Source organism: Oryctolagus cuniculus, chromosome 6, assembly GCF_051225735.1.
Source record: "Oryctolagus cuniculus isolate XC-2025 breed Fujian yellow rabbit chromosome 6, ASM5122573v1, whole genome shotgun sequence".
NCBI classification, from domain to species: Eukaryota; Metazoa; Chordata; class Mammalia; order Lagomorpha; family Leporidae; genus Oryctolagus; species Oryctolagus cuniculus.
Window position 1 is genome coordinate 29,669,371 of NC_142872.1, and position 23,381 is coordinate 29,692,751.

The 23,381-nt window shown below is 45.0% G+C and overlaps 4 protein-coding genes across 4 annotated transcripts; 1 reads left to right on the forward strand and 3 right to left on the reverse strand.

The window, feature by feature from the left end:
• Positions 1–1,835: 1,835 nt before the first annotated feature.
• On the reverse strand, positions 1,836–3,333 carry LOC149126079 (uncharacterized; the record flags this gene model as incomplete). The annotated part of the gene is made up of 1 exon (XM_089336174.1): positions 1,836–3,333. A coding segment is annotated over one exon (1,368 nt), but the record flags the coding sequence as incomplete, so codon positions are not given.
• A 7,607-nt stretch (positions 3,334–10,940) lies between these two features.
• LOC149126080 (uncharacterized) lies at positions 10,941–12,516 on the reverse strand. The gene has a single exon (XM_089336175.1). It carries the CDS (start codon positions 12,514–12,516, stop codon positions 11,071–11,073), a length of 1,446 nt encoding a protein of 481 aa, XP_089192301.1. The 3' UTR covers positions 10,941–11,070.
• A 4,381-nt stretch (positions 12,517–16,897) lies between these two features.
• On the forward strand, positions 16,898–17,954 carry LOC149126081 (protocadherin alpha-6-like). The gene is made up of 2 exons (XM_089336176.1): positions 16,898–17,908; positions 17,943–17,954. The coding sequence occupies exons 1-2, from the start codon at positions 16,898–16,900 to the stop codon at positions 17,952–17,954; spliced, it is 1,023 nt and encodes a 340-aa protein (XP_089192302.1).
• LOC149126082 (uncharacterized) lies at positions 17,822–19,285 on the reverse strand (the record flags this gene model as incomplete). The annotated part of the gene is made up of 1 exon (XM_089336177.1): positions 17,822–19,285. A coding segment is annotated over one exon (1,323 nt), but the record flags the coding sequence as incomplete, so codon positions are not given.
• Between the last annotated feature and the right edge of the window lie 4,096 nt (positions 19,286–23,381).

The window sequence follows — 23,381 nt, forward strand, 5'->3', positions numbered from 1 at the left end:
GGTTATGACTTACAAGTTATGCAAAGATATGTGACTTCACAATGCCTGCAGAAGCAACTTGAAGAAATGTGGCCTGGATGCTACTAATTTGAATTTAGTATCAAGATGCTTACCCAAGCTCTCTTACTATGTCTTTGACTTCTAGGAAATTGACATCTCCTTATTATAATTTTGAGTCAACACAAAAAAATAGGTGTTATTAGACAAGTTAAAGAAATTGATTTTCATCATTGTGAAATCAGACTTCAAAAAAGCAATTCAGGCAAGAATGTTATCAAATATTTTCAGTTGTTTTGAAAATAACATCAACAAATGTCATTTTTAAGCACTGCTAAGTGGAATAAAAATTTGTTTTATGAGTAACAAAGGTAGTTCATAAACATGACATTGGACAATTACAGCAAAACTCAAGAATTTAAGAAGATATACTTAGGTAGGGGGAAAAAGTCAAAACATCAGCTATTAAAATTATTTTTATCCATTTGGGAATATGCAAACCATTCTCTAAATAAAATAGATAAATGCAAATTACCATAGTAGGGACTGGGGTTTCATGACTTCCGATGTATTGAGTTTTAATGAGGTACTTATACTGATCCAAGTTTATTTAGGTTTCACTTATATAATTTGATTAGAGATGAGGGATATAAAGAGTCATAAGAATCATGTTATTGAAATTGGAAAATAGTTGGTCCATGTAAGATAATTTAAGCAAAACAAAGTAAAAACACTTACCCTTTTTGCCACATGGTGTCGCTGTACACCGCCGGCTTTCTGTCCCTGCCCGCTCCTCCCGACTTCCCAGGAAGAGAGTGCGCTGTCCTTAGAGAGGAAGAGGACCTGCCATTTTGGGCTATGCTACAGAGGCTCAAAAAGGTGAGCGAATAAATATATATAAATATACAAAATTGGGAATTAAGTTGTCCAAGGACAGAGCGTGATGCAGTAGAGAACTAGACTGGGGACGAGGTTGCGATGGTATATTACCACAGAGGAGGTCCTGGAGCCCGGCGCCTGCTGCTCTGGCTCCTGCTGCTCGCAGCCTGGCGGGCGGGCAGCGCCCAGCTGCGCTACTCGGTCCCCGAGGAGGCCCAGCACGGCACGTTCGTGGGCCGCCTGGCGCAGGACCTGGGGCTGCCGCTGGCCGAGCTGGTGCCGCGCCTGTTCCGGGTGGCGTCCAGGGCCGGCGGGGACCTGCTGGAGGTGAACGTGCAGAACGGCATCCTGTTCGTGAACGCGCGGATGGACCGCGAGGCGCTGTGCGGGCGGAGCGCGGAGTGCAGCGTGCACCTGGAGGTGGTGGTGGAGCGGCCGCTGCAGGTGTTCCACGTGGAGGTGGAGGTGAGGGACGTCAACGACAACCCGCCCGTGTTCTCCCGACAAGAACAAAGGCTGTTTATTTTAGAGTCAAGAATGCCAGATTCTCGGTTTCCACTGGAAGGCGCCTCTGATTTGGATGTTGGAGCAAATGCAGAATTGAGATACAAACTAAGTGCTAACGAATATTTTGACCTGGATGTTAAATCAAATGAAGAAGGAACGAACTTCTTAAAGCTAGTTTTGAAGAAACCCTTAGATAGAGAAGAAACCCAAGAACATCGTTTAGTGCTGATCGCGATTGACGGAGGAAGACCTGAACTAACAGGTACAGTTCAGTTATTGATCAATGTATTGGACGCGAACGATAATGCCCCAGAATTTGATAAATCCATTTATAACGTCAGATTGTTGGAAAATGCGCCAAATGGGACGTTAGTGATACAACTTAATGCCTCAGATGCAGATGAGGGCATTAATAAGGAAATAATGTATTTCTTTAGCAATCTTGTCCTTGATGATGTGAAATCTAAATTTATAATCAACTCTAGGACTGGTGAAATAAGAGTTAATGGGGAACTGGATTACGAAGATTGTAATTTATATGAAATTAACATTGATGCAGTGGATAGAAGTACATTCCCTCTGTCAGGACACTGCAAAGTAATAGTGAAACTGCTGGATGAGAATGATAACACTCCCCAACTGGACATAACCTCCCGCTTTCTGCCCATCAAAGAGGATGCTCCCGTGGGCACGGTGATCGCCCTCATCACTGTCTCCGACCGCGACTCGGGCGCCAACGGGCAGGTGAGCTGCGCCCTGACGCCCGACGTGCCCTTCAGGCTGCTGTCGACCTTCAGGAACTACTACTCGCTGGTGCTGGACAGCGGGCTGGACCGCGAGCTTGTGTCGGGCTACGGCGTGGTGGTGACGGCGCGCGACGCGGGCTCGCCGGCGCTGCGGGCGTCGGCCAGCGTGTGGGTGGAGGTGGCGGACGTGAACGACAACGCGCCCGCGTTCGCGCAGGCCGAGTACACGGTGTTCGTGAGGGAGAACAACGCGCCGGGCTGCCACCTGGTGACGGTGTCGGCGCGCGACGCGGACGCGCGGGAGAACGCGCGCGTGTCGTACTCGCTGGTGGAGCGGCGCGTGGGCGAGCGCCTGCTGTCGAGCTACGTGTCGGTGCACGCGGAGAGCGGGCGCGTGCACGCGCTGCAGCCGCTGGACCGCGAGGAGCTGGAGCTGCTGCGCTTCGAGGTGAGCGCGCGCGACGCGGGCGTGCCGGCGCTGGGCAGCAACGTGACGCTGCAGGTGTTCGTGCTGGACGAGAACGACCACGCGCCGTGGGTGCTGCCGCGGGGCGCGGGCGGGCCGGCGAGCGAGGCGGTGCCGGTGTGGGTGTCGCGGTCTGCGGGCGCGGGCCACGTGGTGGCGAAGGTGCGCGCGGTGGACGCGGACGCCGGCTACAACGCGTGGCTGTCCTACGAGCTGCAGGCGGCGCCGAATGGGGCGGCGCCGGGCGGGGCGCGCCTGCCGTTCCGCGTGGGGCTGTACACGGGCGAGATCAGCACGACGCGCAGCCTGGACGAGGCGGACTTGGCGCGCCAGCGGCTGCTGGTGCTGGTGAAGGACCACGGCGAGCCCGCGCTGACGGCCACGGCCACGGTGCTGCTGTCGCTGGTGGACGGCGGGCAGGCGCCGGCGGCGGCGTCCTCGCGGGCGGCGGGCGTGGCGGGCGTGGCGGCGGCGGCGGGCGGCGCGGCGGCGCTGCTGGACGTGAACGCGTCCCTGATCGTGGCCATCTGCGCCGTGAGCAGCCTGCTGGTGCTGACGCTGGTGGTGTGGACGGCGCTGCGGTGCTGGGCGCCGGCGGCGGAGGGCGCGTGCGGGCCGGGGCAGCCTGCGCTGGTGTGCGCGAGCGCGGTGGGGAGCTGGTCGTGCTCGCAGCGGAGGCGGCAGCGGGTGAGCGGCGGCGAGGGCGCGCCCAAGGCCGACCTCATGGCCTTCAGCCCCAGTTTACCTGACCCTGGGCACAGAGAGCTTCAGCAGGAGGCAAACGGGGATTCCACTGTAAAGGTTAGTTTACAATATCCTTTTATTTAATGTGAATTTTCATCTTCTTTCATGTTTCTGAATCGTATTTTCTGGATTGGATTTCTTTACCTGGTTTTACAAGCCCGTTTAGCGATATTCTTCGGTAGTCAGAAATCAAGACCATGTATTGTCCCCTTTTCTACATTTCATCGTCCAACACTTGTTCACATGACTGCAGCCTCTAAGGCATTTTGTGTTTAGTGTATCATTTTGATTATTTTCAGGGACAATCCACTTGGATGAAAACGTTTTGCTATTATTCACTCATAGTACTCACACACACACAAACGTTATAGAGATAATATAACTGTATCAGTTGTCCGAAAGTTAAAATTTTTTACCTTTAGTCTTCAAGGACCTCAGTTAAACAATTGCTCTCTTTTCTCCCCAACTCTAACCACATTTGACTTTTAGAATTGTGGTTTGTTCTGGCATGTTTTCTGAATTTAAGTGGAACTGTACAAGACATATTGTATGTGCATTTGTGTGTTCTTCGTATCACTCATTGTTTGTGTATGTTTGTAGTTATTTAATTACACTCTGATATTATTTTATAAATACACTGTGAGTTATTTGCCTTGCTATTGAGGATTTTGGAAAATTTTTTAAAAATGTCTTTCAAATAATGTCTAGTTCATAAATACATTTCACACTTTTTGGATGTTCATGTACAGACATTTCTACTGAGAAATGGACATGTATCATTTTTTAAAAGATTTATTTTATTTGTCTGAAAGGCAGATTTACAGAGGGAGAGAGGAAGAGACAGACAGAACTTCCATCCACTGGGTCGCTCCCCACACTCTTGGCCAGGGGATTCTTGGTTTATTTTTTCCAGTCACGCATATCTCTTTGGTATCTGGCTGTCTTGTCATACTACTTCTGGGACAGCAGAATCTGCTCACTTCTTTTTGTGCATATCCTGAATTGTCTGAAGGCATCTAGAACATACTGTGTCCTGGCCGAGCCCTACATTAGGTGAGACAGGGCTGTCCAGTGAAAAGCCAGAACTTTGGATGCATGCCCGACTCCTCCTTCATTAGGAGAGGCTGCCAGCTGAGGAGGACTTTGTTGTGTTAGGAGTCCTCTGGAGCACCAGCATGCTTCTCAGCTCTTGACTGTTTTCATCTGCCCTCAGCTATCTAGAATGTGCTGGATTTCATCAGTGCTCTGCGACAGGTGAGAAACAAAAGAGTATTTGTGCACCACCACCCTGAAGTCAGAGCTTGGGATATGTGTACTGTTCTTTCTCTTTCCTCAAGGAGAAGGCGGGAGGTGGGAATTTCCTCCTGTGTGATAGACACTGAGGGGAGGGCATATAGTGAGAGGATGATGCAGACTTTCCTTACAGCATCAATATGAATACTTTTGCAGCTTGTCTGGGGCAAAGGAGCCTTTTAACTCTGGATTTCTCACAATGGGAAGGTGTGGGTTGTTGACTCGGAATGTCTGTTGCAGAAAAAAGTGTCTGGGGCTTCCCAAAATGCTATCTTGCAGTCGTCACTACCTCTGTTATTTTTAAAAATTATATATATGTATATATATAAATCCCTTTATCGGTTTCCTAGAAACTATAACACATTTCTTGACTTCTTAAAACCTAAATTAAAGCAATACTTTTATTACTATGACTGAACAATTTTAGAACATTGAATAATTCATTTTATCCATCACCAACTTTTTGTAACTGTTATGCCTTTTAATTGTACATAGTTCTAGACATCTAATACATGATTATCATTTCCTTGTGTAGCTTAATGTCCATTTATACTTTCATTTTTTCTGGGATTATTTTTCTTCTGAAGTTCCTTAATTTTTCTTTTAGTGTGTTTCTGTTGGTGACGAAATGTCTAAGTTTTGCATATGTAGAAATGTCTTAGTTTCATTATCACTTTGAGAAATGATTTTGTTGAGTGTTGATTTATTGATTGGAAGTTGTTTTTCTAGCACTTTCCAGATGATATTCCATGTCTTCTTTTGAGAAGATGGCTATCAAGTTTATTATTCAGGTGGTATTGTCTCTTTCTCTCTGTTTGACACTGTTATTGTTTGAAAAACTTTCAATAGGTTTACCTTTATATACCCAGTTTTAGTTTATTTTGATTTAGCTTCAAGTATTGAAAACATCTTTACCTGTGGGTTGACATATTTTATCAGTTTAAGAAAAGATGTATATCAGTCTTCCTTCAAATATTGCTTCCAGCTCATATTTGCTTCTCCTCTTTTGTGACTCAAAGTGCATATATATTGAAACTTTTAACCATATGCCTTATATCTTTATAGTCCATTTTTGTTTTTAATTAACTTTTGTTATTTTTAAAAGCATACGTTTTCTTTTCCTTCAGTGATTGTTCTTTCTTAGTTTATTTACCATCAAAATTATCAGTTGAATCCTTAAATGATGGCATTATTTCAATTAAAAAATAGATACAGTTTTTTTGGGGGGATTCTCCATTAGGTATTTAGTTGACCACATTAACCCTTGATACTTGTGATCTGTCTAATCACTGTAATAACTGAATCCTCTGTGTATCTCTTTGAATTCTTTCTTCATGATACTTTCTTGATATGCCTGATAATTTTGAATTGAGTCCTGGATATTGTGCATGAAAGTCTATACTTGTTCTTGATGATGTTGTCTTCTTTCAGAGAAGGAGAGGGGGGCATTTAAGTTTGAGCTAAATGTGGACTTTGGCTATTTATGGAGAAGGTTTATTTTGAAGAAACATTGCATCTCTTTTCCTTTTTATCTACTATTATGATTTCTGTCATTACAAGTCTTCTAAACTTTTTGTTTTTGTCTCTCCCATTAATTCCCTCTTCATTCTGTTTGTAGACTCAAAGTAAAATAAATAGCAGAATAAGAATCTGTGTCTTAGTTTAAAACCTGTATCCTCTTTCCTGCCAGTGAATCATAAGATCCAAGATTATTGAAGTTTATTTACCTTTAATTACCCAACTTTCTTTGTATCTTGGAAAGTGACTAACAGTATAAGAAACATTTTTCCCACCAAGGTTTCACTCATTTGACTGAAGACTTTAAAACTAAATATAACCTGAGAGATCAGTTCTTTGAAATTTGACATGGTTCACTGTAACATAGAGTGGTAACATGGCTTGAATTTCACTCCTTGTCCCTTTGCACTAGATGAGGCATTTAACAGTAGTGAAAGCAGTATAAGTACATGAAAAAATAATGCTTAATTTAATTATGTGTCCTCTCAAGAGTACTTTAGAATTGTCCTCATGTTTTTACTCAATGTGGGTATATAATAGAAAATTTTAGCTCAGTTCTTCACAGGGCAGGTACACCTTCTCCTCTGAACCATTTTACAAACAAGCTAAGAGTATACTACACATACAAAATATGCTTTAGTAGTAGCATAATGAATTTTTATAGTTGATTAATTTTGAGTGGTCATGTAATCCCTCAGATGTACATGTCTTTATACAATTGCTTCAACTTTTTTATTACACTATAAACTGGTATGACTTTCTTCAGGTAGGGGAGGAGAAATATAGCTTATTAAAATTTTATTCTGGATTTTATTTGGAATAGAAGATATCTGTGCTCTTACGCAGATTAAATGTTCTTTTTTTTTTTTTTTTTTGACAGGCAGAGTGGACAGTGAGAGAGAGAGAGAGACAGAGAGAAAGGTCTTCCTTTTGCCATTGGTTCACCCTCCAATGGCCGCTGCCGCCGGTGTGCTGCAGCTGGCGCACCGCGCTGATCCGATGGCAGGAGCCAGGAGCCAGGTGCTTTTCCTGGTCTCCCATGGGGTGCAGGGCCCAAGCACCTGGGCCATCCTCCACTGCACTCCCTGGCCACAGCAGAGAGCTGTCCTGGAAGAGGGGCAACCGGGACAGAATCCGGCACCCCGACTGGGACTAGAACCCGGTGTGCTGGCGCCGCTAGGCGGAGGATTAGCCTAGTGAGCCTCAGCGCCGGCCAGATTAAATGTTCTTGTATCAGTGTATGTGTTAGTGAACACTTTCAGTAAATTAAAAGGAGACATCTTAAAGCATTACTCAGTTTTCTCAATCTAAATTCATTCTCAAACGGGGAGTGATACTCATACACTGGGACTTAAATATGACTGAAATGTCTCGAGAGAAGAGTAACTCTTTAAGTAGTTTAAAACAGTGACCTATAATATTTGAAAGAATGGTTGGACAGGCCGACATTGTGGCATAGCAGGTTAAGCTGCTGCCTGGAACACCAGCATCCCTTATCAGAGCTCCAGTCCTGGCTCCTCTGCTTCTGATCCAGCTTCCTGATAATGCACCTGGGAAGGCAGTGAATGACAGCCCAAGTGCTTGGGCCTATGTCATCCAAGTGGGGAACCAGAATGGAGTTTCTGGCTCCTGGCTTCAGCCTGGTCCAGAGCTGTCTATTGTGGCCACTGGGGAGTAAACCAGTGAATGGAAGACTCCTCTCTCTCTCTCCCCCCACCCCTCGCCTCTTCCTCTATCTCTGTTTCTCTGCCTTTCAAATAAAAAATAAATATTAAAAAAGAGTGGCTTGGAAGACTTAAAGAAATTTCTTTCTCCCTATGTAGTCCACCATGAAATTCAGACTGGAAAATTTATAATTATTGAGAAAGTAGCTTTTATATTGAGTTGCTCATTAAAGACAAATACTAATGATTGTTTAAAAATTGAATATAATTTAACAGGTATAAAATCACTGTCAGGAATTGTCTTTTCTCTTGAAATGTTGAGGCAGTTAAAAGATTTTTTTCTAGACTGAGAAGAGCATGTGAACTCAGACTGTTGTGACATTCTCACCACTGATTTTTTTAAGTACTTGATATATACCAAAAATATTTTGTAAATTACAGTGCACAAATTGCTAATGCCATGGTCATTTTGCTTTGAAATACTTAATTTACTACTTTTAAAAAGGAATCTTCATGTATTTTATTATGTCTTCCAGCTGTAAGTTATGCCATAGCTTTGTAGTTCCACATAAGTCACTGTTTTGTAATAGGAAGTAGGTACATCAGCTGATGTTATTTTCAAATTATTTATTATAATTTTATTGGTTTTAAACCATTTTGTATTAAAAAATTTGAAAATTATCACACTAATGGGCAAATAGTCTTGAAAATAGGTTTATAGGTTAAATAACCCAAATGTTATGGGGAAACAAGGATATTAGAAATAGTAAGGATCCTACAAAATTCAAAGGAAATGATTATTATACTTTAAAATTATATGTTAATCAAATTTTGTAATATTATCTATTTCTTTACATTACAAGTTTAAATACTGGAAACCAAGTGAATTTCAATTAATGTTGCATTTTCTGGCAATTTATTTTTTTCTAAGCCATATTTTAATTGGAAAAGTATCCAGTAATAAAATTATTGATCTTTTGGTCCCTCTTGTTATCAAAGGTATAGAAGATGTTGTAATACTTAAAGAATTCTACTGAGTATATAAATAAGAAGAGTGTTAATTACCTCTTCAATAGAAAAGTTGGTGACATTTTCTTTTGGCCATTTTTTTTAAAGATGAAGGCCTCTATATATTAAGTCAAATCCAAATAAGACCTTGTGATGGATTGGTTGGGAGATTGAAAAGTAATGAAACTGATAACGACATAGCCTGGCTAACAAATGATATTATCTTCCACATTATTTCTGCTGTGCCAGTCTATGGCACACTGCATCCTACAGAGTGCAGGAGGGTTATGACTTACAAGTTATGCAAAGATATGTGACTTCACAATGCCTGCAGAAGCAACTTGAAGAAATGTGGCCTGGATGCTACTAATTTGAATTTAGTATCAAGATGCTTACCCAAGCTCTCTTACTATGTCTTTGACTTCTAGGAAATTGACATCTCCTTATTATAATTTTGAGTCAACACAAAAAAATAGGTGTTATTAGACAAGTTAAAGAAATTGATTTTCATCATTGTGAAATCAGACTTCAAAAAAGCAATTCAGGCAAGAATGTTATCAAATATTTTCAGTTGTTTTGAAAATAACATCAACAAATGTCATTTTTAAGCACTGCTAAGTGGAATAAAAATTTGTTTTATGAGTAACAAAGGTAGTTCATAAACATGACATTGGACAATTACAGCAAAACTCAAGAATTTAAGAAGATATACTTAGGTAGGGGGAAAAAGTCAAAACATCAGCTATTAAAATTATTTTTATCCATTTGGGAATATGCAAACCATTCTCTAAATAAAATAGATAAATGCAAATTACCATAGTAGGGACTGGGGTTTCATGACTTCCGATGTATTGAGTTTTAATGAGGTACTTATACTGATCCAAGTTTATTTAGGTTTCACTTATATAATTTGATTAGAGATGAGGGATATAAAGAGTCATAAGAATCATGTTATTGAAATTGGAAAATAGTTGGTCCATGTAAGATAATTTAAGCAAAACAAAGTAAAAACACTTACCCTTTTTGCCACATGGTGTCGCTGTACACCGCCGGCTTTCTGTCCCTGCCCGCTCCTCCCGACTTCCCAGGAAGAGAGTGCGCTGTCCTTAGAGAGGAAGAGGACCTGCCATTTTGGGCTATGCTACAGAGGCTCAAAAAGGTGAGCGAATAAATATATATAAATATACAAAATTGGGAATTAAGTTGTCCAAGGACAGAGCGTGATGCAGTAGAGAACTAGACTGGGGACGAGGTTGCGATGGTATATTACCACAGAGGAGGTCCTGGAGCCCGGCGCCTGCTGCTCTGGCTCCTGCTGCTCGCAGCCTGGCGGGCGGGCAGCGCCCAGCTGCGCTACTCGGTCCCCGAGGAGGCCCAGCACGGCACGTTCGTGGGCCGCCTGGCGCAGGACCTGGGGCTGCCGCTGGCCGAGCTGGTGCCGCGCCTGTTCCGGGTGGCGTCCAGGGCCGGCGGGGACCTGCTGGAGGTGAACGTGCAGAACGGCATCCTGTTCGTGAACGCGCGGATGGACCGCGAGGCGCTGTGCGGGCGGAGCGCGGAGTGCAGCGTGCACCTGGAGGTGGTGGTGGAGCGGCCGCTGCAGGTGTTCCACGTGGAGGTGGAGGTGAGGGACGTCAACGACAACCCGCCCGTGTTCTCCCGACAAGAACAAAGGCTGTTTATTTTAGAGTCAAGAATGCCAGATTCTCGGTTTCCACTGGAAGGCGCCTCTGATTTGGATGTTGGAGCAAATGCAGAATTGAGATACAAACTAAGTGCTAACGAATATTTTGACCTGGATGTTAAATCAAATGAAGAAGGAACGAACTTCTTAAAGCTAGTTTTGAAGAAACCCTTAGATAGAGAAGAAACCCAAGAACATCGTTTAGTGCTGATCGCGATTGACGGAGGAAGACCTGAACTAACAGGTACAGTTCAGTTATTGATCAATGTATTGGACGCGAACGATAATGCCCCAGAATTTGATAAATCCATTTATAACGTCAGATTGTTGGAAAATGCGCCAAATGGGACGTTAGTGATACAACTTAATGCCTCAGATGCAGATGAGGGCATTAATAAGGAAATAATGTATTTCTTTAGCAATCTTGTCCTTGATGATGTGAAATCTAAATTTATAATCAACTCTAGGACTGGTGAAATAAGAGTTAATGGGGAACTGGATTACGAAGATTGTAATTTATATGAAATTAACATTGATGCAGTGGATAGAAGTACATTCCCTCTGTCAGGACACTGCAAAGTAATAGTGAAACTGCTGGATGAGAATGATAACACTCCCCAACTGGACATAACCTCCCGCTTTCTGCCCATCAAAGAGGATGCTCCCGTGGGCACGGTGATCGCCCTCATCACTGTCTCCGACCGCGACTCGGGCGCCAACGGGCAGGTGAGCTGCGCCCTGACGCCCGACGTGCCCTTCAGGCTGCTGTCGACCTTCAGGAACTACTACTCGCTGGTGCTGGACAGCGGGCTGGACCGCGAGCTTGTGTCGGGCTACGGCGTGGTGGTGACGGCGCGCGACGCGGGCTCGCCGGCGCTGCGGGCGTCGGCCAGCGTGTGGGTGGAGGTGGCGGACGTGAACGACAACGCGCCCGCGTTCGCGCAGGCCGAGTACACGGTGTTCGTGAGGGAGAACAACGCGCCGGGCTGCCACCTGGTGACGGTGTCGGCGCGCGACGCGGACGCGCGGGAGAACGCGCGCGTGTCGTACTCGCTGGTGGAGCGGCGCGTGGGCGAGCGCCTGCTGTCGAGCTACGTGTCGGTGCACGCGGAGAGCGGGCGCGTGCACGCGCTGCAGCCGCTGGACCGCGAGGAGCTGGAGCTGCTGCGCTTCGAGGTGAGCGCGCGCGACGCGGGCGTGCCGGCGCTGGGCAGCAACGTGACGCTGCAGGTGTTCGTGCTGGACGAGAACGACCACGCGCCGTGGGTGCTGCCGCGGGGCGCGGGCGGGCCGGCGAGCGAGGCGGTGCCGGTGTGGGTGTCGCGGTCTGCGGGCGCGGGCCACGTGGTGGCGAAGGTGCGCGCGGTGGACGCGGACGCCGGCTACAACGCGTGGCTGTCCTACGAGCTGCAGGCGGCGCCGAATGGGGCGGCGTCGGGCGGCGCGCGCCTGCCGTTCCGCGTGGGGCTGTACACGGGCGAGATCAGCACGACGCGCAGCCTGGACGAGGCGGACTTGGCGCGCCAGCGGCTGCTGGTGCTGGTGAAGGACCACGGCGAGCCCGCGCTGACGGCCACGGCCACGGTGCTGCTGTCGCTGGTGGACGGCGGGCAGGCGCCGGCGGCGGCGTCCTCGCGGGCGGCGGCGGCGGCGGGCGTGGCGGGCGTGGCGGCGGCGGCGGGCGGCGCGGCGGCGCTGCTGGACGTGAACGCGTCCCTGATCGTGGCCATCTGCGCCGTGAGCAGCCTGCTGGTGCTGACGCTGGTGGTGTGGACGGCGCTGCGGTGCTGGGCGCCGGCGGCGGAGGGCGCGTGCGGGCCGGGGCAGCCTGCGCTGGTGTGCGCGAGTGCGGTGGGGAGCTGGTCGTGCTCGCAGCGGAGGCGGCAGCGGGTGAGCGGCGGCGAGGGCGCGCCCAAGGCCGACCTCATGGCCTTCAGCCCCGGCCTTCCTCCGGGTCCCACCTCTACTGACACAGACAACGTGAGTGTTTAAAATCTTTTTCACACCCATTATCTTTAAAAATAATTAAAATTATCGTATTTTCCATTTTTTAAAATTATGGATTAATGCATATTTGTAGCATCTTCCTGTAGCATCTCATCTTTTGTTAGTTCATTTCCTTAATATTAGGTAATATTTAATCTGTTGTTAATCTCTGCAATAATCGAGTTGCAGTAATCATCTTTAATTATGGGAGTTTTTTTTGATATTGGTAACTGATTCACTTTCTGTGATATAAAATTATTTATATTTTAATATAAACAATTGCTTTAATCTCCAGGAACTATGGTAGAACTATAACAATAGATTTATTTCAGAGAGTGTTAGAGAGAGAGGGAGAGAGACTGAGTAGATTGAGGGAGGGGGGAGAGAGAAGAGAGAGAGCGGGAGAGCGTGAGTGGGAGCACAGAGAGCGAGGGCGAGAGCAAGAGAGCGCGCGCGCGAGAGAGATGTTTTCCAGCTTTTCCTTCACTACCCAAATGTGCAGACCAACCATGGCTGGACCAGGCTGAAGCCAGCACCTGGACCTCCATCTGAGTCTCCCACCTGGATGACAGGAATTGAAGTGCTTGAGCCAAAGCTTGCTACTTCCCTGGCACATTAGCAGGGAGCTGAATAGAAAGTCGAGCAGGTGAACTGGCGTTCCTATATGGGATGCTGGCACCCCAAGGAACAGCTTTACTGCTTGGGAACAGCGCTGGACACAGTAGGACATATTTTGAAGTTACATATTCTCCAAGTTTCATTTTGTGACTACCTGGAAATGTTTTTATAGTGCCTGTCAATGTTACTTTTTGTTTTTTCCTGAAAGTTATTTTAACTTTCTATATTATACTGCTTTCATTTTTATTTGTGTTTGTTTGGTAAATAATTACTTCCAACTTCATCTAAACAGTTGGCTTTACATACTCATAATGCATTTGCTATTTATAGCTTGAAATTTTAATGTCGATGCCTTCATGTTATCAGGTTTTGAGTAAGAAATGCAGCTACATGATTTAAATTTTTAATATTATAGAAAAGAACTGTTAAGATTTCTCTTCTGCCTCCATCACAAAGATATTTAGTATTCACTTTTAGTACTTCAAACAATTCTACTTCTTGGTGTCCTTCCAGAGGTGTTTTCTCTGTATGTAGATACACTTTCCTGACCTTTTAACGTATGATATTAGTATTGCTTTTAATTTTGCTTTTTTCCACTTAAAATATTTTGGTGATGACAGTTTCTCATTACTTAAGGAGAATTCTCACTATTTGATCCAGATGACAGTGTTCCATTGTTCTGATATATTATAGTTTATTTTCCCTTATGTTGACACGGACTTTTAGTGGAAAAATTTTCCTCAATCTTGGATATTTTTCAATTTATAAATTATTTTATTGGTGAGAAGTAATTGTGAACTCACAATGAAAATCCTACTACTTTGATTAGTAAATAATACTATATATTGTTGCCTTTCATTTTCAGATTAATAAGAACATTAAAAATGTTAATGATACAAATTCTTCTTACACTTGTTCTTTATAAATAGACTTGTTTATCACACAGTTGTGCATTTGAGTAGATGGTAGACAGTTGATTGTCTCCATGTCAAATACTGAGAACCAATTTTCTAGATTTTTGGGTAAAAAAATATGGATTTGGCCGGCGCCGCGGCTCAGTAGGCTAACCCTCCACCTAGTGGCGCCGGCACACCGGGTTCTAGTCCCGGTCAGGGCGCCGGATTCTGTCCTGGTTGCCCCTCTTCCAGGCCAGCCCTCTGCTGTGGCCCGGGAGTGCAGTGGAGGATGACCCAAGTGCTTGGGCCCTGTACCCCATGGAAGACCAGGAGAAGCACCTGGCTCCTGGCTTCAGATCAGCAGGGTGCGCCGGCCGCGGTGGCCATTGGAGGGTGAACCAATGGCAAAAAGGAAGACCTTTCTCTCTGTCTCTCTCTGTCACTGTCCACTCTGCCTGTCCCAAAAAAATATGGATTTAACAATACCAAACATTACATACTTTGTATGACACAATACTTGTTCCTTACTTGTACTGCAGTATTATTTCTTATTCTCATAAGTACTTAAACATAGCCTTTTACTATACTACTTTTGATATTTATAATACCTCGAGTTACTTGGGAAGTCCTAGAAATTATGAGTTCTTGCCTCTCTACATCTGTATTAAGCAACTGCCAACTTTTAGAAAATCAATATATTTAGCTTTGAAATATAAACTCATAGGTTTACATTATTAGTATAATTGTCTTCTTCCCTGAGACAGGAGGTTGCTTATATAGAATTGATCTTTTTTTCTCCACATAATCTTTCCCCTTGACTAGAATGAGCTATTTGAAAAAAAAAATGGTGGAGAAATGCAATCCTTCTTAGGAGAGGGTCAACATTTTTCTTTCGTGTTAATTAATTTTTCATAAAGGATGTCAAAAACATTTTATATTTTTCTACTTGGAAGCAAGGAAAAAACTATTAAAGACATTCCAATTGAAATTAGTACAAATTGTGGTGGAAAGACTGATATGGTACTTAATAATAAGACAATTTTAACAGAAATTAAGTGTAGGAAGTACATTTACTTAGATCAAAGTACATGGAAGACATCCACCACTATAGTAAACCTTCAAGAAAAAACTTCATATACTTTTTATGAGGGCTTATGTTATTGGAAGCAATGGAATGTCTTGTGTTGGAGTTGTTGTTGATTCACACCTGAATCCTTTGTTTGCCCCACTTCATTGCAATAGAAACTCAATGTAGAATCAAGTTAATTCTTTTAAAACAGAGCTTCTCAAGGAAGAACAGTGAATTACAGTTGTGGGCATTTAATGTACTTCAGAATTTTGGAGGAAGGTAGGAAGTGGATATGTGTCATTTGAAGTTCCATTGGAAACCCCAATTATATTCTTTCAAGGGAGAATGTAATCATCTCCAACTAATGACATTAAGAATGAATTAATGGTGTAGTTGATGTCTGGGATTAACTTTAGTATATAATAGTAGCATTTTTATAGGTAAAGATACAAGCATTGAACAACTCCGTTTGAGCAATGGCTATAGTGGGAAAAAGGAAAGCCAAGTGGTCAATATTGTCTTGAAAATAAGGTTCCTATGGGAAGATCATTGAAAATAACCCTGGAAAAGTTACCTTTTGATTGGATGATCAGTTACCTAATGGTGATTCTAATGCTTTGGACTTTTTTGGTTTACTGCAATTCAGTGAAAGCTTTACTCATAATGATAAACAGTAGCATGTGAACCAACATATTGGCTGTAGCCACACTTTGAATGAGACAGGTAAGGCAGAAGGAATAATAAAAATTAATATGGATGACCTGGAGGAAGTGTATGCTATTAAAACAAAATGTAAATTCCAGAGATTGGAACTGGAGGATTATTAGTGATTAGTTATGTTTAGATATTAAATAAAACTTTTCAAAGATTCAGGATGTGTGGATGACAGTGATAAGAAAAGGTGTGGGATGAAGATGTACATTTAGGAACCCCTGCAAAAAGATCTCAGTAGAAAGTTGGAAGTGGATGAGAACACTTAAAGGAAGTGGATATAGGATGAGATTGGAGTTGACAGAAACACATGCGACCATTTAGGAGCAGCAGACGGAGCAAGAGCAGCAAAGCACGGTGGGTGAGAATTCTGCTGAAATTTAACTGCAGTACACGGAAGCGAAACATTGGAAGTGGAAGGATGACACCAGCTGCATAGAAATTAAGAATAGTAAAGAATATGCACTGAAGCTTTCATCTATTATTACATAAAAGAACCTAAAGAGTTTATGAAAAAATGGACTTCAGGAATCTGTATTTTTTTAAAACGTAGACAATATTTGTTAATTTTAAGTTACATTTTCCCTAGAATAATATTTAAAAATCTCCTAGGAAGATGTATAAGTCGTTTCTTCTCAACTCCAAATGTGTAGGATAGTATACACTCCTCATTTCTCAGGCTACTGCAGATCACGTATAAAGTAACTGGTGGACAGCAATGATTACAACATCGGGAGGAAAGTTGTTTCCTTATGAATCAGTGGGTCTCTTTCTCTAAATTAAAAGAATTCAGATGGGATAAGCTGATTCTTCAATTAACAAACAACGTGGAGGATATACCGCACAAGAAAGGCAAGAAGATTTAAATTTTTTTAATGTAAAAAAATCACAGCACAGCAGTTTTGTGAATTCATTTCTTACCCTTTGGAGCCACATGGTGTCGCTGTCCACCACGAAGACGCTTGGAGCCACTCAGGAGCTGTTCCATTATTGCGTATTTCCTTGATTGCTGAAGGATGGCGGATGAAGAATTCATTAACTAGGATTCACTCAGCTTCTCATCGTCACTAGAAGACAGATCTTTCCAATGGAAAAACAAGAGGTATTTCATATGGTTTTTACATCTGAAGGGAAACTCGGAACGCGGCGCCTGCTGCCCTGGCTCCTGCTGCTCGCAGCCTGGCGGGCGGGCAGCGCCCAGCTGCGCTACTCGGTCCCCGAGGAGGCCCAGCACGGCACGTTCGTGGGCCGCCTGGCGCAGGACCTGGGGCTGCCGCTGGCCGAGCTGGTGCCGCGCCTGTTCCGGGTGGCGTCCAGGGCCGGCGGGGACCTGCTGGAGGTGAACGTGCAGAACGGCATCCTGTTCGTGAACGCGCGGATGGACCGCGAGGCGCTGTGCGGGCGGAGCGCGGAGTGCAGCGTGCACCTGGAGGTGGTGGTGGAGCGGCCGCTGCAGGTGTTCCACGTGGAGGTGGAGGTGAGGGACGTCAACGACAACCCGCCCGTGTTCCCGGTTCAGGAACAATGGCTGCAGATATATGAATCCCGGCTGCCAGATTCTCTGTTTCCACTAGAGGGCGCAGCAGACGCTGATGTTGGCTCCAATTCCATCTTAACATATAAACTCAGTTCGAGCGAGTTCTTCGCGTTAGATGTGAAAACGAACAGTGATGATAACACACAAATTGGGCTCGTGTTGAGAAAGTCTTTGGACAGAGAGGACGTACGGGAACATAACTTGCTCCTGGTGGCCACCGATGGAGGCAAACCCGAGCTCACGGGCACTGTCCAGCTGCGGATCACGGTGTTGGACGTGAATGACAATGCGCCCAGTTTCCAACACTCTGAATACAAAGTAAGGATATTTGAAAACTCAGAAAACGGAACAATTGTCATCAGACTGAATGCCTCTGATCCGGATGAGGGGACAAATGGGGCGATTTCGTATGCCTTCAATAGCCTTGTTTCACCCTTGGTCCTTGCCCACTTTGCAATAGATCCAAACACAGGGGAGGTAGTGATTCAAGGGAATTTGGATTTTGAACAAGTGAATTCATACAGGATCCGCATCGACGCGACGGACAAAGGCCACCCCCCGATGGCAGGTCACTGCACCCTTTTAGTGAAAGTAGTGGATATCAATGATAACACTCCAGAAATTTCAATAACGTCTCTGTCACTGCCCATCCGAGAGGACGCTCCCGTGGGCACGGTGATCGCCCTCGTCAGCGTGTCCGACCGCGACTCGGGCGCCAACGGGCAGGTGAGCTGCGCCCTGACGCCCGACGTGCCCTTCAGGCTGCTGTCGACCTTCAGGAACTACTACTCGCTGGTGCTGGACAGCGGGCTGGACCGCGAGCTTGTGTCGGGCTACAGCGTGGTGGTGACGGCGCGCGACGCGGGCTCGCCGGCGCTGCGGGCGTCGGCCAGCGTGTGGGTGGAGGTGGCGGACGTGAACGACAACGCGCCCGCGTTCGCGCAGGCCGAGTACACGGTGTTCGTGAGGGAGAACAACGCGCCGGGCTGCCACCTGGTGACGGTGTCGGCGCGCGACGCGGACGCGCGGGAGAACGCGCGCGTGTCGTACTCGCTGGTGGAGCGGCGCGTGGGCGAGCGCCTGCTGTCGAGCTACGTGTCGGTGCACGCGGAGAGCGGGCGCGTGCACGCGCTGCAGCCGCTGGACCGCGAGGAGCTGGAGCTGCTGCGCTTCGAGGTGAGCGCGCGCGACGCGGGCGTGCCGGCGCTGGGCAGCAACGTGACGCTGCAGGTGTTCGTGCTGGACGAGAACGACCACGCGCCGTGGGTGCTGCCGCGGGGCGCGGGCGGGCCGGCGAGCGAGGCGGTGCCGGTGTGGGTGTCGCGGTCTGCGGGCGCGGGCCACGTGGTGGCGAAGGTGCGCGCGGTGGACGCGGACGCCGGCTACAACGCGTGGCTGTCCTACGAGCTGCAGGCGGCGCCGAATGGGGCGGCGTCGGGCGGCGCGCGCCTGCCGTTCCGCGTGGGGCTGTACACGGGCGAGATCAGCACGACGCGCAGCCTGGACGAGGCGGACTTGGCGCGCCAGCGGCTGCTGGTGCTGGTGAAGGACCACGGCGAGCCCGCGCTGACGGCCACGGCCACGGTGCTGCTGTCGCTGGTGGACGGCGGGCAGGCGCCGGCGGCGGCGTCCTCGCGGGCGGCGGCGGCGGCGGGCGTGGCGGGCGTGGCGGCGGCGGCGGGCGGCGCGGCGGCGCTGCTGGACGTGAACGCGTCCCTGATCGTGGCCATCTGCGCCGTGAGCAGCCTGCTGGTGCTGACGCTGGTGGTGTGGACGGCGCTGCGGTGCTGGGCGCCGGCGGCGGAGGGCGCGTGCGGGCCGGGGCAGCCTGCGCTGGTGTGCGCGAGCGCGGTGGGGAGCTGGTCGTGCTCGCAGCGGAGGCGGCAGCGGGTGAGCGGCGGCGAGGGCGCGCCCAAGGCCGACCTCATGGCCTTCAGCCCTGGCCTTCCTCCGGGTCTTCAATCAACAGATGTCGGGGAACCAAGAGATTTAAAAGTGGATCATTGCGACCAAGTAAGTATATTTGTTATTGTAAATTATAACTCATTTTGTTGAAACTTTGTAATATTTTGAAGCCTTTTTTCTTCTTTTATTATTGTACAGTGAAACTTTAAAACTGTTTTAAATTCTTTGGTATTTTCCACTGCTGCCATACATATTAATAAGCTCTTCTTTTTCTGAAATTTAATGATTGTTGGAAATTTTGCTTTTGTATTTAATGCTGACTTAGCCTTTGTCTTTGCCAGTTTTTCTGGGTTGTAGTGGAAGTATGTGCTGATTATTTGGATATTTTTTAGAAATACATTCTTCCCAGGCCTTTATTCTTTTGTAGTTATGACTGAGTTTTTCTTTTTAAAAAAATTTTTTTTAATTTGACAGATAGTGAGGGAGAGAGACAGAGAGAAATGGCCACCGTGGCCAGAGCTATGCCGATCCGAATCCAGGAGCCAGGTGCTTCTTCCTGGTCTCCCATGCAGGTGCAGGGGCCCAAGCACTTGGGCCATCCTCCACTGCCTTCCCGGGCCACAGCAGAGAGCTGGACTGGAAGAGGAGCGACTAGGACTAAAACGGCACCCATGTGGGATGCTGGTGCCACAGGCGGAGGATTAACCAAGTGAGCCAGGGCGCCAGCCCCCATGACTGAGTTTTTAATCTTACTCCGTGTGCTATGCTTTGAAATTCGCTTGTATTGTTATTTAACTTATTTATGTGAATGGCAGAGTTATAGGGTGAGAGGGAAGGAAGGGTGGAGGGGCGAGAGTGAGTCCATCCACTGGTTTACTCCCTCAAATGGTTGCAACTGGGCCAGGGAGAAGCCAGGAGCCAGGTGTTCTGTCTGGGTTTCCGACGTGGGAGGCAGGGGTCCAAGCACTTGGGCCATCTTCCGCTGTTTCCCAGGACAATTAGCAGGAACTGTACTGGAAGTGGAGCAGCCAGGACTCTGTTGCCCATATTACAGGGTTGGCTTAGCCCACTTTTGCACAATGCTTCCCCCTTAAAATTGTTTTAAATACTATCTTGTGCATATATCTATTTAATATCTCAATTTATCTCACTTTTTCTTTTTTAGGGTCTAGTAGTCACAGATATCTGTAATGTTTATTGCTGTTTTAATCATTCAGTGCTAATACAAAACATTTGTTTTCAAACTTTCAGTTTTCATTTTCTTTCTAATTTTATTTTTAACTACCTAAAAGTGAATTGTGGAGGGAGCAAATATTTGCATTTTATTTCAGTATCATTTAAATAATTTACTATTTCAAGAATCTCTTTCTACTCTGAGATTTTTTGCACTCTTGTCAGCAATTTATTTTGATCATCTAAAATGTAGTGAATAATTACCTTTAGTCAGGTAAGCATCTGCTATACTATCGTCATTTCTATTGAGTTAAATACAATTCATTTGTACATAAGCTCAAGTATTCTCAAAAGTAAGTATATTAAATGTATGACTTAACAGAAAAATATTTGATCAGTAAAATGATATAAAGTTATTCCACTCCTTCTAAATGTTTATTCATTTCCATTTGAAAGAGAGAGAGGGAGGGAGGGAGAGCGATCTTTCATTCACAGCATCACACTCCAGATGTCCACAACCAGGGCGGGCCTGACTGAAGCCAGCAGCCTAGATCCTGGTCTCCCACATTGGTGGTAGGGACCCAGCTCACTATGCCATCATCAGCTGTCTCCCAGGGAGCACGTGAGCAGCAAGTTCGAAGCTGAGCCGGGACTCTCCTGGGCACTATAGAAGGGAGTGGTGTCTTAACTGCTGTGCCAAATGGCAGACCCTAAAGTAATTCCGTTCTTGTGAGCCAAATATATAACATAGAAATCTTCATTACACAGAATTTTTGGGATTAAGTCATTAATTAGTTCACATAAGTATTTAGTAATAGGGAGTAAAGTATTAGAAAATACAAAAAAAATTTTGCTGTCTTTCAAATTTTTCCTTCTTTTAGTTTTTGTCTCTTATTTTTACTTCTTTTAACTGTTAAACTTCCCTTGATATTAAACATTCACTAGATTTTTGATTGAGATAGTGATGGGACTTAATGGAAGGGAATGAAGAATTTCTGAGACTAAATTCTTTTCCAGTATGCTATTAATCTACTTTTAAATCTCTTTATGACTTATGAACTCATAGTGTAATCATTTATGTTCACATTTTATTCCCTTTACCCAATTGAAAGTAAACTGAAGGCAAGACTATTCTGCAGTTGATTTTAAATTTCTTGTTACATATGTCCCTAGGTAGCATTCTGACTATTAGTAATACATTATACAAAAAGAATCATTTGGCTTCTAATCTTCAACATTAGGGGCTTTTCTTTTTGTACAGTTATCTTTATTACCATGTTTGAATTGAACGCGAAATGTTTCCTTCGTGAGTGTGACCTTACTCTTTTGTATTTTAAAATATTTATTTATTTGAAAGGACAGTGAAAGGAGGGGGGCGGAGAGAAAGAGAGAGACAGAGCTTTTCTCCACTGCTTCATCCCCTACATGGCTGCAAGAGCTCGGTTTGGGTCAGGCTCAAGCCAGGAGGCCTCCCACAAGGGTGTCAGGAGCCCAAGCACTAGCTATCTTCAGGTGCCTTCTCAAACACACTAGCAGGAATGTTGTTGCATTAGAAGCAGAGTTGAATAGCACTCCCATATTGAATGCTGGCATCGCATACAGCAGCTTAATTTTCTGTGTCACAACAGTGGCCTGTGATCTTACTTTCAGATTTCCTATTCTGACTATTTTTGTTTGGTTCTCAGTAAGAGCTTTAATGACTGGATGCTCATCTTAAATGCTGAATTCAGTTACAAAAGCATAAATCAAAATGAGTCATTTCTATTACCTAGTATTGTAGTTTGCCAACTCAACATTTGGTCTTTTTACTTTTGTGTTCCTGCAGCTCTCTAATTGATATGTATGGGAATTTCATTTTGGAAGTATGCTTTTCACAAGTGCGGAACACAAGTCTGTTTGTTAATGCTTCTCACCATTCTATTTGTGGCAATGCTGTTTCTAAAATGGAAAAGCAGCAGAGGTTGGTTATTAAGTATCTAGGGTTCTGAAGGTGTATTGAAGCCCCCCCATTAATTTTGGTTTATGTAGGCTTTGATAAATAATTTCTTATATAGTTCCTTGGATTTCCATTTATCCATAATAAATAGGAATTCTACTGCATAGATGTTTTGTAGCATGTAAGCTATTTAAAGTTGCTTATATTAAATTAATAATGCTTATAATCAATTCTGGCAAGTGCTAGTACAGAATAAAATTTAGTTATAGTTACAACCAAGAAGAAAAATATTAATGATTGCAAACAAAAAAAAAACCTAAAGTGTCAGAAAGTCATTATAGCCTTTTATATTAACCTTATTTTATATGAAAATTATTTTTATGTGAATTCATTCTCATATGAACCCAGGATGTACCAGTATTTTGAGTTTTGCATGGTGGAATGGAAAACATCTAAAGATGAGTTTTTATAAGTTTTGGAAGGTCAAATTAATGCCATGAATGAAAGAATGTTTTGGACCCTACAAAGGTTGAAGTGCCCCTCAGGGAAAGTCTAGATTACCTTGTATTCACAATTCTTTTTCCATGTTTGCAAATTTCCAGAGGGTCTTGAGAAGTCTGGGTAGGTATTTGATATCTCTCTTTCCAGCAATAGTATTTTCCCTTTCTTAAAAAGAAGTGCATAATAATATTCTGATGATATAAAATCAACTTAGGTTGTAGATCTACTAATAAGGTAAGTAATCCATTTGTAGACATATCATTATAGAATAATTTTTAAAAATCTGCTTCCTTGGAAAGTAGAGAAGACAATAACCACCAGTCCTTACTAAGTACACAATGGAGCGCATTCAAGTCTCTAAGTGTATGTTGTCATGTTGGGAATCACCTGGTTATCAAGATCCAACCTCAGTCTTCAAGTTTAATGCAAAATAAACAATGTGAGTTATACAAAATGAGGCCAGAGATTGTAGATAGCAAGGTTGGCATTGAAAGAACACCATACTATTTGCTTTTTTGAAAGAACACTTGCAGTGGCTAGATG